General features: G+C 39.9%; 2 protein-coding genes across 3 annotated transcripts in view; both read right to left on the bottom strand.

The window, feature by feature from the left end:
- rcan3 (regulator of calcineurin 3) overlaps nt 1-9,545 on the bottom strand; it is a 39,006-nt gene extending 29,461 nt beyond the window's left edge. The window contains exons 1-2 of one of the 2 annotated variants that reach the window (XM_075447722.1): nt 9,395-9,545; nt 8,048-8,304 (exon numbers count right to left, since the gene is read on the bottom strand). In XM_075447722.1, coding sequence (XP_075303837.1) covers nt 8,048-8,251 — 204 coding nt within the window. In that variant the 5' untranslated portion in view covers nt 8,252-8,304; nt 9,395-9,545. Of the gene's footprint in view, nt 1-8,047; nt 8,305-8,456; nt 8,672-9,394 lie in introns of those variants that run through there. The other variant, XM_075447723.1, reaches the window with a different exon arrangement.
- A 1,455-nt stretch (nt 9,546-11,000) lies between these two features.
- Nucleotides 11,001-16,514, bottom strand: nipal3 (NIPA like domain containing 3). Its single transcript, XM_075448095.1, has 11 exons — nt 16,288-16,514; nt 15,931-15,999; nt 15,320-15,491; nt 15,051-15,110; nt 14,725-14,870; nt 14,030-14,126; nt 13,736-13,871; nt 13,502-13,590; nt 13,280-13,343; nt 12,990-13,084; nt 11,001-12,803 (listed from the first exon to the last, which is right to left on the bottom strand). The coding sequence occupies exons 1-11, from the start codon at nt 16,321-16,323 to the stop codon at nt 12,616-12,618; spliced, it is 1,152 nt and encodes a 383-aa protein (XP_075304210.1). The 5' UTR covers nt 16,324-16,514; the 3' UTR covers nt 11,001-12,615.
- Between the last annotated feature and the right edge of the window lie 263 nt (nt 16,515-16,777).

Raw genomic sequence — 16,777 nt, 5'->3', positions numbered from 1 at the left:
TTCTTGTAAAAGTCTAGCAGTGGAAAAAATTCATTTTAAATGCCGCTCTCCACACCTCTCTCTCAATAAGCAGCCTCGGAAAACAAACTCACAGACCTGATACTGCAGTCTTAGGTGCCAGACAACGTTAAGCGGGTATAGAAAATGGAAGAATTTTACACAGCATCCCATCCTTTTTGGAACTGGAGTTGTAAAATAGAGAAAGGCAGGCAGCTCCAGAATGTATATATTTTCCATTCACTGCTCACAGCTGAACAAAACTTTCTGTTGTCTAGTCGCTTATTTAGAATCTTTAATTTTACACTTTCATCCCTAGAAGCAATCATTTGCGCAACATTTTTCATATTCATGGACTCCATGATTGCGTGTATGCCTCAATTCATGAGGACCCATTTATTCTTGGCATCAGCTAAAAAGAGATCATACTTGGCTGTTTTCTATTCTTGAAAACGCCCACAGAACATTTCCCTTTTTAGATTTTGATTGAACCAGAAAATAATCTTGATTTAAATAGAATCACAGGAGCACGATTGAGAACAAATGCCTCAGTTGCTTACACAGCATCCTTAATCTCGTTTCATAATCAGCCCTTGTGAAGTAGGCGAGGGCTGGGGTGAGAAGCGTCTGTGTTTTTTTTTTTTTTTTTTAAATCAAAGCAACCGTAAACAAAACCGGTCATAATCACACATCAAATGGGGAAAAAAAATGTCCCTATAAGCCGTCATCTGAAGGTGTGGGGGAGGCGCTTTGTAAAAACAGCTCAACAAAACAGGTTTAATGTAATGGGAATATATAAGCATGCTATATTTAAGGTTTAGAAATATGACAGCATAGACTTATGCAACCACATCTAACAAGCTGCGTGTCGGGTAATTAAGCGTGTAGAAATGAAATAGCTTATAATACTGTAGTGAAGAATTAAGTACTGTGCAGCTGCATATGTCTCCCAAACAAAACAAAAACTCACATGAACACAGAGAGACAAAGAAAGCAACGTACAGCCAAGCATAAAAAATAAAAAATACAGCACAAACCAATTTCAACATGCACTTACCCTGGGAATTTACTGCAGAGATTCCGGCTCTATTCACGCATGTTCAAACTGACTTATGCTGGGAAGCTGTCTTTGTAAACTCTACAAAAGGCCCAGTTAAAGACGCTCACTGCAAGCTATGAGTGCACAAAGTGACATCCTGCATTTATTTGTTTAATCCACACGCCAAAGATATTTGAAGGACCAAAACTAAAAGAAATGCATAAAAGAAACTGATGCAAAACAGATCCTCTGCTAAAATAAAACCTGCCTTATAAAATCTGGAAGAATCTGCACTATGGTCATACAATAAGAGCAGTGTTTGTCTGCAAAGACACAGGTGCTTTCAATTATGCTTAATTTGATGATGGATGGAGATGGGTAAATTACAAACGACTGAGGTCACTGAACTCTTTGTACAAGTAAGAATTAAGCTTCCCCCCCAAGCAGACGTATTGACATAGAAGCACCTGTGTTGCTAATAACGTCATTGATGTCTGCTTAAGTGGCCCAGTAAGCCACAGCAGTGTGACAGTGAGTCAGCTTACACAATATCAGGACTCTGAAACTGAGCGAGCCAAATGGATTTCAGCAATCCCTAACTCAATTATTTACACCTGTGTTTGTCCAACGCAGCAGCAAAAGTGGGACAAAAAGAGAAATAAAGAGTCCAGGAAGCAGAAGGGGCTTTGGGTATGACACACAATGTCTACCAGCTGACAAACAACAGCGTGTAATATACTGTAGTTGCTGTGACAGATTTTCTTTCTCAGCTGTTTGATAAAGCGGTCCAGACCCTCTCCATTCGGCCAGCTACAAGTAACAGTTTGCATTGCAACAATGTATCTTTGGCATCATTTATGTGCCACTGTGTCGTGTTCATTCAAGATGGTATTGGTGTGGTATTTTTTACTTAGTCACACTATTGGAAGGAGGAGAAAACCAAGCTTGTCTGACACAAATCCCAGAAGGTGCTTTTTCGTAAGTTTCCATAAGGAAGCTCAGTTTCCTCATGTCTGCCTTCATACTTGGGTGTCTGGATTATTCCTGCTGCTCTACTGTCTACCACCTTCCCAGTTAGCTGCTGAACTTAGCTCCCTCTCCAGTCTGACATAACACTGGTCCACTGAAGCTCTTTTTCCCCCACTAATCAGACACTCGTGTCCATTCTTTAAAACTCATTCTTTATTAATATAAATCTAGTGTCAATAAATTCAGTCTGTTCTTTTCAAATGACTTCTCCTTATGAAGCAGGCTGGTTGGGTTTAGGGTACCAGATGACAGAAAAATAAAGTTACTTTATCCGCTCTATTTTAATTGTCTTTTGCAAAAAACCTTCACGCCTTGCAAAAAAATGGCCACTGGAAATACTTTTTTAAGGTGTTTCAATAATTACAACACACAGTTATGATAGTATAACTCCAACCTCAGGAGAGCCTCAAACTTTACTGGTAAATCTAACTTAAACTTGGAATAGTCATCAAAATGCAATGAGTAATGCTGTTCAAACCGTCCCCACAAGCAAAAACGCTGTCATCTTGTCAAATACTTGAGCACTGCATCCGCTCAAATAGCCATATTGTGCATTCTACTGCTGTCAGCTTGTCCAAAACTTGCTGATTTCTTCTGTATAATGAATAAAAGCAAAACAAGCACACTGGGCCGGTCTGTGTACCAGAATAATATTCGGGCCGCTGCAGGAGCAGGAGGCCAGGGGCGTTCACTCACTTTCGACTGCATTATCTCTGACCTTCAGTCTGCCAAGCACCCACTGCCTCACATTCAGCCCTGAGGACCAACGCCCAAATATAGACCGCAGTCTGACACATGCAAACATATCACCACTGGACGCATGCATGACCGCCCACTGTATGTACGTACATTATAGTGCATGTGGACAACCAACACACACGCACACACACACGCACACTCATTTCTCACTTTTCACATCCTGTGTGACGCTATCTTTAGTCCCTGATGTTTCAGCAGCACTCTCCACAGGAGTTGTCTTACTTCAGCGTCCAATATATATGAGTTACTCTATCAAACACATTACGCTTAAGTGTCCACCATGCTTAGAGCACTCCTTCATCCCCACTGTTAATGCATCGCGGAGAGGAACAGCATGGTGAATCTTTGCGGAATAGATCTAGTGGCTAATACTAATATATTTTGCTCTCCAACTCCACTGGCATCAAACATTTGTTCTGAGTTTTGGTTCAGAAATTTCTGTCTGAAGCACAGCATATTTCTTTTGTGGTTTCCTCAGTGTTTAAATCAAATAAATATTCAAAAAGAGAGCATATTTTACGAAATAAATGTTGTCCTGGAAGCAATGTTCGTATTACCGTTTACAAAATGTGGCCCATGTTTTGGAACTACTTCCCAGCATAGAGCTAGTCTAAATGAAATCTGCTGACATGACTGCCTTCTTTATTGTGCACTGTATCAGAGAACATTTCCGTAAAAGTATACAGATGTCAAACAGGACTACAAATCATACGTGTACAGATGTACACCTTTGCAGGGAACCAGACACACTTTCAAAGAAAAGAAAATACAGATAAGAATATCACAAATAAATGTCACATAGCAGCGACAACAAAAAGAGTGGAGACATTGGAGATAATTCTCCAATAACGGAGCACATACATACAGTAAATAAATAGAAACTGCTGATAAAAACACCACAAAAACTGTGATTGGGTGTTTGCTCAGATTCAATGTCAGCTTTGTTATAGATTTCTACAAATATGTATATACAATCATTTAGACAAAGTACTTAAGAATATGAAAGTGTTGCATTGAAGTCAATGTAAGGGCTGCTCCCTTTTGTGCTAGTGCCTCCATTAAAGGAAAAGCTTTAATTAAAAAGAAGTTTACAACTTTGTATAACTGTATCAATACTAATCATATAGACCTCCAGTCAAGTTGCACGGAATTAACTTGTAGAAACAATTTTAGGACTCTAGGTATTGACCTAAAACGTCATAAACATGACTTAAGCTGAATAACTGTCCCTTTGAGATGATAGTGCTATAAATGTATGTATTTACTGTTGGGACCAAAGATTATGTGTTATGTACACGAAATGTTCAATGAATTACAAGTTAGAGTAAAAAAGACCTCGCTGCTTCCAAAGAGAAATGAGGTTAGGGTTAGGGTTCAAAACTTAGTTTCAGTCTCTCAATCACATGGGGACAGTCCATTACATCCATTAAATATTCTTTATTAATTCAATTTACCTTGATTAAATTAAAATTCCATATACAGAAAATGATTCATTGTTGCTCACCTACGACAAACAACATCTCACGTATGGGCTCTTATACTGAAGTCATCATTCTTTGCCTATGTTTTGTGGAGAAATTAACATTCTTAATTTAAATAAAGACAAAGAGTTTGTTTCTTCTCTTCTTGTGTTTTCTTTCCTCCACAAATTTGCAATCTAATCCAGCTATCCTCCTCTTACAATGTCAGTGAAACCTGTAGTATAGCAGAGAATAAACACTGAGTTGAAATTCATAGGTTCCGGTTGAACTGTCTATTTTTGCTAAGGAAGCTTCCTGAATGAGAGAAATGACCCGGAGATATTAGAGCAGCAGCTATGATAAGAGCTCCAAATGCTAAGGAAAAAAGCTCAAATGCTTCCTTTAAGATCTCCATTAGCATAGGTTACATCAAGCAGCCATTACTTTCATTATGCTTGATTATATTCAGCCTGTTGTACCAACTGGATAAGTACGAATACAGGAGAGTGTGTTTGAGCAGCGTGCGACAGCAACATATTCCATTTTTGTGCCTTTTCATTTTCTTTCTTAATTATGAAACTTGATAATAAAGCAATATTCTATATTATCTCCAATGTAATACATATATATATATATAAATATATTCATGTAACAATGTGATAGGATTGTATTAGACAAAGTTTCTGAAGCACTTTTGGTAGAACATTTTTTGAACATCTGTAGTTTCAGTGTTGCAAACTTACATCACAGCTGCAGCGTGGTTGGCTTTTCCAGGGTCCTTATTGCCAACCAACTTTCTTTAACCATGTGATATTTTTCGTCGGGGTCAAGGAAAAGAACTTAGGAAACGATGATAAGAAGTCGTTTTTTTTTTTTTTTTTTCGACCAGACCCATTTTCTCATTAGAAGCTGAGCACTCCTGAAGGTCAAACCCTTAAATTGCCCCTGCAACTGGCTGTACATTAGTTTAATTTGTAACCGTTTGCTGCTGAGTAGGTTGCTTACTAGCAGTTTATCTAAGCTGGTTTGCTGAATAAAAACTCCTTTCAGCAGCTAGAAATGGGGGGTGGGTGGGCTAAAGTTGTGGCTTGTAAAACAAAAATAGTGAAGACCCTCTTATGCACTGATGAACTGAGAAAGCCAGCTGAGTCCACTCAAAGTTATCTTTGGGCTTATTAGTACCAACCACTTCATCACATTAAAACCATTTGTTGGCTACTAATACTAATTTTGGGCAGCTTTCAGTTTTAGTTGATATCATTCATTTAGAATGATCCTATGAAAATCATTTTTTTTAAAAAGCAACTCAGAAAATGGCTTTCCTGTCCCTGCAAGATTAAAGAAAAAGAAAAAGAAAAAGAAAAAGCTTAATGTTTTACCGAGCTACCAGCTGTTTGATTGCGCTGACTGTGGATTGAGGAAGGCTCTGTCTGATAGCAGCAGGAGCTGCAATGAAAGCTTTGCACAGTGCTGATTAGGCCCGACATACACTGGGCACTATGTGGAAAGATTTATAATAGCCTCTCTGACCTTTGTCTTGGCAAGCACAGAAACCCCTTTCCTCTGTTACTTTGTCTGCACATACCTCACTCCTTTGCTATTTTCTGTGGTGCCGTAATGATTCATGTCCAAATTAGAAGGCACACTATAGTAGCTGCAATGTTTCACAGAAGGAGAACTATATGGCAATTACACTGAAACAAATCAGAATATAGGATCTATAGGGAAAAAAAAGGGGAAAAAAAGTTGTTCAGAAGGAAAATACAGTTTACTAAAAAGGCAAAAGAAAAAAAACATCAATCAACCTTAATTCCTGCAATATGCATTAGGGGGGAAAGCAATTAAGAAACTCAAAAAGCATCCAATCTCAACATTTTGCTAACAAAAGCCAGCAGCTTTATCCGACATGCTGAATAAGACATCAAACACAACACATGCAAACAGATCATTCGAATGCAGGATCTGTCAAATCATTAAGTGCTGTAGTGCAACCTTGTTTTAATCATGAGAATAAATTTGAATTAGTAAATGTGTAATAACCCACTTGTGTCAGTTGGCTGATCCAACCTCAGAAGAGCTTTCCCTAGAAACAATGAGCACATTTAAAGCTGGTCAAAGGAAGAAATAAAATCAGATCAACGTAAAAGTGTGCCAGGACGTTTAACTGATGTTTAACTTCTGCAAAAGAAAGCAAAAAGGCTTTTATAGCATGGTAAGAGCTTCTCATAAATATGGGCGCACATGCCTCTCTGTCTTTTTTCTTCTGTCTCTCCCTCCTCCCGTTCTCTCCTCTTAAGATAGTGTGATTACAGAAACAGCCCATCATCCTGCATGCAAGCCTTTGAGACTAGACACAGAAGGTAATGTCGGCATTGGGAGAAAGCCAAGAGCCCAAAGACACAAAAATGTAGGTTGCAGTGTTCCCGTTCTTCACTGAGGAAGTAGACAATAATTCAAAGCGCTGATTTTTTTTCTTGATTCTGGGTAAGTGTGTAAGTTAACAAAAAACATGCATGAAGTCCCTGTTCAATGCTCTGAAAACATCTGAAACAGCCCGTCTTTCATCTCATACCCCATCCCTCTATTTCTGTCTTCGTTTTCAAAGTCAAAATAAATAATAAAAGTTGTATTTTTAGCAAGGCTTGTTTTATTCAAACATATAGAGAATGCTCTTTTGACATGTTCTGACTGAAGGTTGTGTGCGTGGGTGGCATTTCCACTTAAAAGCCAGAGCGCGAATCGTGATGAAGCGAGGAGGCAAAATGAACGGAGTGAAGGGGGCGGACTCCACCACTAGGAGCGATGGGTGTACCAACGGCAACCTCACAAAGCAGGAGTGATTCATTTAACAGGATTTTGTGTGTGTGCCAAATATAGCCACCCTGCTTTGGATTTCTATACATGGAGAAGGTCAATCAAAAGGACGACACACAGACGGGGGAGAAACTTAACAAGCAAGTTTGTAAATTGTGATCGTAAGAGGAGAGAATATTGTTATGCTGGAGATGAGTTGGATAGCTTTAAGAGGCCGGTACAGTAAAGGGAGAGATGGATAGATCTCATGGAAAGAGCCAAAGGGGCAAGATGCAAGAGTGCCAGCTGGAAGGATAAGGGATCGCAGGACAGCGTAGTTAGATAAGAGGGCAGAATATTAAAAGTATTCTATTTGTATCCTCCTCCAGCAAAGAGGATCCAGTGAGCCCAACCCCTCCTGCTCCAACAGTCTGATCAAGCTGTGGGAAATGCTTAACACACAGAAAATGGTGTGCATGGCCAGAAATCTAAGCGTTGAGCACGTATGTGCATGGGATTTTGGGCCTGTAGGTAAATATACTGCCTGAGCGTAATGAGGCATGGACAAAATACTGCATAAGATGATGAGTGATTGACATGCAGTGACTCATGGATTAAGGCTGAGTTTGGCTCATGATTCTATGAAAATCATGTAATCTGCTGACCAACATTCATGCCACCTGTTAAATAAATAACAGCTGCATCAGGTGTGTATGATCTGTGTGTGTGTGTGTGTGTGTGTGTGTGTGTGTGTGTGTGTATATGTGTGCTTTTGCAGTTGATTAATCAGCAGCACAGTGTGAGACTATGACTGGACTTCCACAGACGGGAGCTAGAGCTGTGAATGACACTGGGAATTTGTTGTTTCGCAATCGGAACAAAATGACTCAAATGTGAATAAACTGATGCACGTATTCACACAAACACATCGCAAACATACAACCCAGGAGGCCAGTTTGCAGCATCTCACCCGGTGTGCGTCCTCTTCGAACGCAGCTTCGTGGACACTGCACGCAAAGAGCGCTGTGGGAAGGTCGCTCAGGTCCATCATCTCATCTGCAACGCCAGCCTGATCGCTCTCCCCAAGCACCATGTCCTCATCCTCCTCCTCATCGGGATCACTGCTGTAGGCCTCTGAGCCGTTGCTCCATGCCTTAGAGCTCTCCCGCAGCATCTTGAATCCTTTCAGGGTCCTTTAAGGCAGGTGGGGACTACAGGAGCTGGGAACTGGGTAAAGGTGAATTGCAATAATGTTAGCTGGGAGACGAGCTCATAAAACATAACAAAACGGAGAGCACAACAGCAGTGCATTAAAAAAGGACCTTTCAGAAACAGACGGTTTTGTTGATACATTTCATGGAAACGTTGTGCTTACTTACTTTTGGTCTCGAGGTTGCGTTTAGCCGGATGCTTCCCTGCTTAGTTGAATACAACGTATTCAAAATGAACAGTGGCACTTTGAAAGTAGCGACAGCTTGTGCAAGCTTTATTGTCACCGATGTTTACCGCATCAAACTACAGACTAGAGCAGAAAATCTGACTTCGGGGGAGATACATGCAAATTTATTACAACAAACAGATCAAAACTTTGGGACTAGATCTTATTATCACAGAAGACCCTCCAAAATTCACATTACTCACATAATTAGTGGCAAAGCTGCATGTGAATGAAGCATTTCTTGGCCTTAGAAAGGCATTTCTGACTCGTCTTTCATTCTAACAGCTTCATATGTCAGAAAAAGAATGAAAAAGTGTTAACTCATCGTGGGTGATCACAGAAAAGGTTGGGTAATGAAGTGAGACCCCTTTACTTCCACTCATGACGCAACAAGCCAATACTCTTTTAAGGGTATGGCGCCATCTAGTGATTGTTATATAGAAATGCTAATCACAAATATTTTAGACATATCTAATTAAAAAAAAAAACAAGCGGATGTCAGGTATTTAAAATAACAACAACCATGGTCCTTCTATTAAAAACAAAAACAAAAAGGGCAACAGAGGATTATGACGTAATATCTCCGCTGTCAAATGGCTGTGGGGGATCTTGGCAGGGAAAACACCTTTGGTTTTGGGAGAAAAACGCTCGTAGCCTGAATAGCCTACATGCAGTGACTCCCGCGACACGGGCATTTAAATACTGTCGGTATAATACGGTTATGCTCAGGGCCAAATATCGTTTTAAAGCCAAAGTGCAGATTGAATTCACATCAAAGTTTCCATTGAGCCAGGGCAGCGCGCACACGGAAGTTACTGTTTTCATTTCCCTCTCTAATGGCTTTCAAATGCAAATCGTCTCGTTTCTGTTATCACTCACCTCACTGTCGTCAGTGAGCGCGTCCGGACCAACCCATCTGAAATAATAATCTGAAACGTCACTTGACTTTTGTCGAATCACAGCAGATTTGTGGCGCTCTGTTATTTTTTTTATTTTTTTTTTTTTGCGCTCAAATGCGTGGGTGTTGTTTGTTTTCACTGGATTATTGGGCGCTATCTGATGCAGCCTACTCAGAGCGCCGGGGAGCAGCAGGTGAAACCAATGAAAGGCCGGCGAAGGCCTGCAGCGACCTATCGGGCTGCAGCAGGGGAGGACGCTCCGCTTCAAGATTGGTGGCGATCGACCAGCAAAGTGACACACGGTTCTGCTGCAAACTGCTTTAATTGCTTTACAAGGACGGCCTGCCTGGTGAGTCATGCCAGACCGCACGAGAACCTATTTACTGTCTCGCCTGCTGTGTTAAAATAATGAGGTCTGCAGACTTAAATATGTCACACGGAGTACAGTTCTCTGGGGGCCACTTGTTGCTGTTGAGTCTTTCAGCTTTATTCTATTTCACTGTTAGTGTTTCACTGGGAGACACTATACTCAACAAATCTAAGATTTTCGCACGCTGTATTATATGGTTTACTTATACTTAACCCTCCTGTTGTCTTGCGGGTCAAAAGTGACCCACTACCATGTTTAGCTGTAGAAAAAATACCTTAAACTATCTTTTTCCAACTTGAAATTGTATGACTTTCCCTAAAGGGACCCCATCATTAGAAAAAGTCATACTTTATTTTTGTTTATGTTTCCATGTGGGCTGTACACCACCAGGGTACAAAGATTGTCTTATGGGTCATTTTTGACCCGTGAATTATAAAAACATTTAAACACCAGAAAAAAAGTTCAGTTTTTTTCCCTTTCAATAAAATTAATTCAGAAGTAATAACGTCACATTTATATAATAGTAATAATAAACCTTTATTATGTAAAAGAAAACAAGAAAACTGTTGGTCCAACCGACAGTTGGTTTGTGGTTAAAAAAAAAAAAAGTGTAATCCTGAAAACTGGTGATTGTCTTTTTGTATTGTGTAACAAAAAATACATGATAAAAATGTATTGAATTGAGTTGAATAGATAAATAACAGGTGGGTTCATCATACAAAATAGATTTTGGATTTAAAATTCAATTAAGTTGCTTTATTTTGGGGCTTTGGTAGGGCAGTAAACAGACTGTTAAGACCGCACAAGGGTTAACTTTTTTATATGCTTCTAATTCATTCCGTTCCACATGGCCTTGTGTCATGTTTTCACTTCATGATGTTCAGCATGTCTTTAGGAGACAATAATAAATATGAACTTGAACTCATGCAGGACCTGTGGAGGTTATAGAAATACTTCCACTTGAGCAGAAGCTCCGATTATTCATTCAATCAATGCAAGATGAGGTAATAAAATACTATGCCTTTAAGACTTAGAAATTCAGTTTATATTTCCTGATTTTTTTTTGTTTGTTTTTGTTTTTTACAGCAATGTGGGTCATTGGGATTTTTTCGTGCATTCTGAATGAAGGGAAAATGTGATGTTTTAAGGCCCAAGTTCTCGCATGGAGGTAAAGAAAATGAATGGCTGTGCAAACACAACTGAAAATGACTCAACAACTGGTTGACATGAATTTATGACAGGGGAGTACATGTTATTTACAATGGAAAGCTTTCCTGATGTCATGAGAGGGTAGAATAAATAACACGCCTGACCTTAGTGAGCTAATTTACACAATGCTTCGTACAGACAACATATTTCAGCAAACATCAGGTCACATCACCACAAACTGAATTCGGCACCGAGTCATTTAGCCCTTGAGTAGCTCAGTTCTTTTAACACTGAAGAGATATGGTGCTGCATGTGGAGAAGGTTCTCAATGTGCCATTTATGCAGCAAAAGAAGGAAGAAAAAATAGTTTATTTAAGGAAGTGAACTATACAAGAAAAACACGGTAGCCGAGCAACATTAACTACGTGGCTCAATTTCTAGTTTCTAGAGTGCACTCGGTTTATAGTTGTCCAAAGCTGTTATTTCGAAAATGCACACTTTAATTTTCATTCAAACAGGCACCAACGGAATCCAGCTACCTTTGAAAAAAATAAAAACCCAATATTCCTGACTAATTTATCACACACCCATTTGCATCATGCACGACCTTCCTGTAATCTGTCCAGTGTAAAGCTACATTATGAGACACGTTCAAAGCAGTCAAACTGAATAAATATGTTACAATAAATTAAAACAAGTGCACACACCGTTTGGTCAAATTATGAAAATCAGTAATTACAAGAAATCCAGACAACAGGCAGAAGAGTGAGCGCAAACTCTTCCTGCATGACGGAGGAGGTAGAGGCAGATTTTTAAAGGCAAAATGTTACTCAGCATGTCCTCTAAAAACTCTGCAGCTACATTACAAAATTTGTTGGTAACAAGGCTGACTTGAGATATTTCATCAGTGGAAGAACAGGTCACTGTACAGTATGTTCCCAGTAATGTCTTAATGGGAACAAATTGCTTCATATTTGTGGAAGTCGGTGCTCACTGGATGTATCGAAGATAACACAGTGTTATACGGCAGGAAGCTTCAAGGCGCAACACTGAGCGCTTTTCATTTAGCTAACGTGTCACCTCATTTCCGTCACTCGCTTTGCTCCCGTCTGAACTCCTCCCAGACGATGTGAGGGAGTGGTGCCTTCATGGTTCCTTTGAGTCAGTCTAAAGCTACATCAAAAAGTGTCCCAAGTGTGGAGGAACAGTATTTACAAGAAACCCAGTTAATAAACTAATTCTGCAAAAGACAGACCCGTTTTCTTCCTCTGGGGTCCTCGATTCCATTGGTCCAAAATGTCTTTTTTTAAGAATGGGAACTCTTCGAGGATGGGAAATGGGGAACTTCCAGGGAAGAACAGATAATACGAGGAAGCTGAAGGAGGCGTAATGAGAAGCACCCCATCTTTGTTTTACTTTCTGAAGACATATCATCAGCCTCAGCTTTTTTTCTATTAATTTCTGTAAGTAATACAGTTGACATCTTATCATAAAACTGAGGCCTTTTCCTGTTCAGGCTTTGGCTGAGTCATTCCAAAAAGGAGATCACGCATGGGAGTGTAAGGTGAGGACAGAGAATGAGGAATGTTTTATAAGAAAAAGAACTAGGGATATACATCATGGTATTTTAAAGTCCTTGAATGTTGTTTACTGTTGAACTGAGTTGAGTAAGGTACTTAGTTTCAATCTTTCTTTAGGTCCGGCTTGCCATGAGATGCATCTGTGGTTTTGGAAATGACTGCTGGTGGCTGCAGGTTGACTGGTAGAGTAGCAGGAGCCACTCCATCATTGTTGACAAGAGCCCCGTAGGAGAAAGATCCATTGTAGTCTGGCTGAAAAACCTGGCACGTATCATGAATTGTTGGGCCACCTGACCATGGAACGGGTCGGGAACAAGGGTAAAGAGAAGGACAGCTTCACATGAGTAATTGTAGAGATTAATGGACAATGCAAACCAACTTGTTCTACAGTATACTGTGAGTTTAAAGACTGACAAGGCAGGTTTGCTAACATAAATCACACAAACATTGTGTGCTTAATACAAGTTTATACAAACCATTAGCCATGTTCATCGTGACATATAGCTCGAAGATCTTTGTCCTTCTCCTGGTTTTGGTGATGAGAAAGACTCCAAGGAAACACAGTGCAGATCTGTACAAACAACAGCATAACAAGTAACAGCTTTTACTCAAAATAAAATCACTGCTGACCCTGAAGCCAGCTAATAGACACTAAGACTTGGAATTCCAACCAAATGGAATTTGGCTTGAATTAATCTTAACATTTCAACCTTATTTTTTTCCGACTGACATGGCACAAATGTCTTTTTTTGAAATGTTTACTCACCCCAACAGAAACATGCAGATGTGAAGGGCGTCTTCATTTCTAAACTCCAGGTAAAACACAGCTCCTGAGAACCGAGACAAGAGGAAATCTTTGATGATTTCTGGGTTTTGACTCAAAAGTTTTTAACTTCAAGTAGCTTTATTGTGCCATGTAAAGAGATGCTCTGATTCAAAACAACAAACCGACAGAGGAGTCCACGGGGCAAAGAAAGCCATAACTCACCAGCTACCACCGCAAAGAAGGTGGAGAGGATGTAGTTTACACTGGCAACCAGAGAGGAGTCATGCAGTTTACAAGCTTGGTTGAGAAATCTAGGATGAGAGAAACAAACTAATCAACCAAGATAGCCTTTGTGTACAGAATGGGTATTAGAGAAAAAAAAAAGCAGGGTTGTTGCAATAAAAACTAAAAATTCAAGTGTTTATGGTAAAAATCTCCGACATCTCGGTCACTAACCTGGCCTGGAAGATCACTGACACCACCATGCACACCAACATGACGCTGAAGATGGCGTTGTCAAGCTGCATGTTGCCCTCGATGGTGAGAACCAACATGCCTGAAACTGCCTTTACTGTAATGACTGTGACAGAGCCTGTGCACACACAGTACAGTTAAACAAAGAAATGAGCAAAAAAAAAAAAGAAGCTTCACAGCAGCATCAACGCATGGAAACGTATTCTGATGAGGTCTGGTAACAGCCTGACTTTATGGAGAGTGTTTAACTGACTGTCTTTATTGTAGGAGACTCACCCAGCAAAGCAACCAGTAGCAGAATAACAACGAGGTAGTCTGCGCCGCGCTGTTTGTAGAAGTATAAAAGCAGGCAGAACGTGATGATCTCAAGGCCCTGTCAGGATAACAGCAACAATAAACATCAAATTAATATCATATAGACTAAAAATACTAAGCACACCACAATTCAACAACAGCTCCACACAAATATGTGTGTGTGTGCCAGGTATCAACGTGGACAGTGTAAATTTTGTCCAGAGCAAGTTCTGTGCCCGAACAGCAACATGATTAAGAAACACAACTGCCCTGCAGTCATTGCTTCTTTGGTGGAGGCTGAAATTCTGGTTATTGTTGAGACTCCGAGAGTTAGAGCTGAATAAGCTTTGCAAGTAACCTCTTTAGTTTAAACATCTCTGAGAGTCTTTGCAAAAAGAGAACGAGAGAGTCACTCGGCTTCTCCTGCAGGGCTGCGGAAATTCTTTTGAAAGATGTCATACAGGCATATAATGAATAACGGTGCGGTGAGCGCATGCAAATTGCATTTTGGATGCCTTTGGGTATAAAAGATCATCCAAAACCAAGCAGTGTCATACACATTTAGCAGCTAAACATGAGATGTTTTAAATCAGTTTACTGAGTGCAGGCAGAGGGTGAGCAGAGGAGATTTACAGACCTTTTTGATTTCTTTCTGTTTTTTAAACCAAACTTCTTACCAGAAACAAGAGCACAGGCCAGCCTACAATGTGCTTCACAATGTTCTCCGCTTTGAGTTTTTCATGAGAGTTTGGTCCAAATGCTACAAAGAGGTATGTTCCTCCGATAGTGAGGACGTATCCGAGGAATGTCAGCCCGTATTGCTCTGAAACAGATTTAAAACAAGCGGTATTTCTTCAGTGACAGTGATGATATGTTCATAAGGCTGTATAATCTTAGTCCTTAAAGCAGCTAAGGGGGTTGTAGAAGTTTGCATGCAAATGGCACAAGTTCAGTATCATTTTCATGAGTGTGTGTGTGGAACTGCACATCTTCAGTCACTTACTTGCGAAGTCCTTTGGTTTGGATTTCTCTCGCAGAAATAAGAAGCCCAAAATTGAGCTTGCTGAAAAACATTTTAAAACGGTATAACACAAGATGTTAAGTCCCCTTTGGAATTGATTGATGAGTAAATTTGAGGCCGCAGTTACATATCAATGCTGAGATTATTTCAGTGACTAACTTGCTTGCATTTACAGCATTATGTCGCTCATTATGATATTGTGTGTTCATCTACAAAACATCGCTGCCGCTAATATTTGGGTAAATACTCACTCAGGACAGATACCGCATTAAGAGGTGCTACGAGAGCAAGGGGGGCAAAAGCGTAAGAGACAAAGTTGGCTCCCTCCCCTATACAGGTGAACACAAAACCTGACCACCAGGTTTTAGTGCGGTAGAAGGCGCGTTGGTCCTTTCTTCCTGCCAACGTCAAATGGCTGTATTTCTGCGAGTCACGAGCGTGCAAGTAAAACACAGAAGTGAGAGGGAGTAAACAGAGAATCGACTGCAGGACACACAGCTTAAAACAAACTTCTAATGAAGGCTTATAACACACAGTTAATCAGTAATGCAAATTTGACAAAAGAATAAAGAAGGGATGCTAACTCCACATTGTAAATTTAACTTGTACACACGGCCTATACCTGAGGGGTTATTCTGGCAAACTGCCGAGACAAAGTATTAACATTAATACACGACATGAGGAAAGTTGAGAGTAAAAAGATAACAATTCCACATGAACTATATAGTTTCGTGTGGAAAAAGCTGTAATGATGCCCAAGCTAACTCTGCTTTTATATTTAATAATTGTCAAGGCACAAAGGATATCAAAAGTGTAAAAGAAATACGCGTCAAGTGTTTTAATACTAGAAAGAGTTTAGTACCTGAATGCTTAATGAGATGCTGACAAGCAAATTTCCAAAAATGGCAAGTAAAGTCCCAATGAGATTGTCCTGAAAAATAAAGTTATTTTGCTCAGGTTACAAAAAACAAAACAAAAAAGAGATCAATTATAGTTTTTTATATAGCATAAAGTCACGATAACATTGGATGTGCTGGCATTCTTGTTTACTATCAGTCTAATTTTAATCAACAGTACTCGGTATCTACAGTCGCACTGTTGTATTGTAAATCATCAAAAAACACAGTAGGAGATTTCCTTGCTTTTTAACACCAACAACGAGATAGCCAAGTTAAACCAAAGTGTCAAAAGCCGATTAAAAGTGAAAGTACTGTCTCACCGTGTAGGACCCCCCTTGAGCCCTGCTGCTGTCCATATTGTCCTCCTTCGGGGGCACTTTATTTATCACAAACAGTAGCCGAACTTTCAATTACCAGATATTTCATTTTATCACTCTGCTTCAGCTCTGAAATTAAATAAATATCGCTCATACTTCGATATTTTTTGAGCTGTACACTAACGAAGACACCATTTTCTGGAGGAAGAGCATCTCACTTCCGGATTGAATTCACCTGGCTGCGCCTTGACGTACGACGGTGACGCACAAATCACATGACCACGAGCATTGACCAATGCTCAGCTTTTATTTAACTTAACAATACAGTTAATGGGTGTGTGGCGAGGTTCTCTTCTCTTATATAAGGTTTACTTTTAAAGCGTTTTTAATATTTCGCTGGTGTTTTAACGCAATAGCTGCAGTACTGCAAGAACACACTAGGTTGTGCCATTGAGCTAGAATCGACGCAGGAGCGTTTACAGTTGAAGATGAA

Source organism: Odontesthes bonariensis, chromosome 17 (genome assembly GCF_027942865.1).
Source record: "Odontesthes bonariensis isolate fOdoBon6 chromosome 17, fOdoBon6.hap1, whole genome shotgun sequence".
Lineage (NCBI taxonomy): Eukaryota > Metazoa > Chordata > Actinopteri > Atheriniformes > Atherinopsidae > Odontesthes > Odontesthes bonariensis.
The sequence above is the reverse complement of the archived record's forward strand: the minus strand, read 5'-3'. Positions and strand labels throughout refer to the sequence as shown.

Coding starts and splice junctions, on each gene's coding strand:
- nipal3 (XM_075448095.1), bottom strand. CDS start 16,323: ATGGACAGCAGCAGGGCTCAAGGGGGGTCCTACACG. Junction 13,344..13,501: donor CTTCTTTGCGGTGGTAGCTG/GTGAGTTATGGC, acceptor CTCGGTTCTCAG/GAGCTGTGTTTTACCTGGAG. Junction 12,804..12,989: donor CACGATGAACATGGCTAATG/GTTTGTATAAAC, acceptor TTCCATGGTCAG/GTGGCCCAACAATTCATGAT.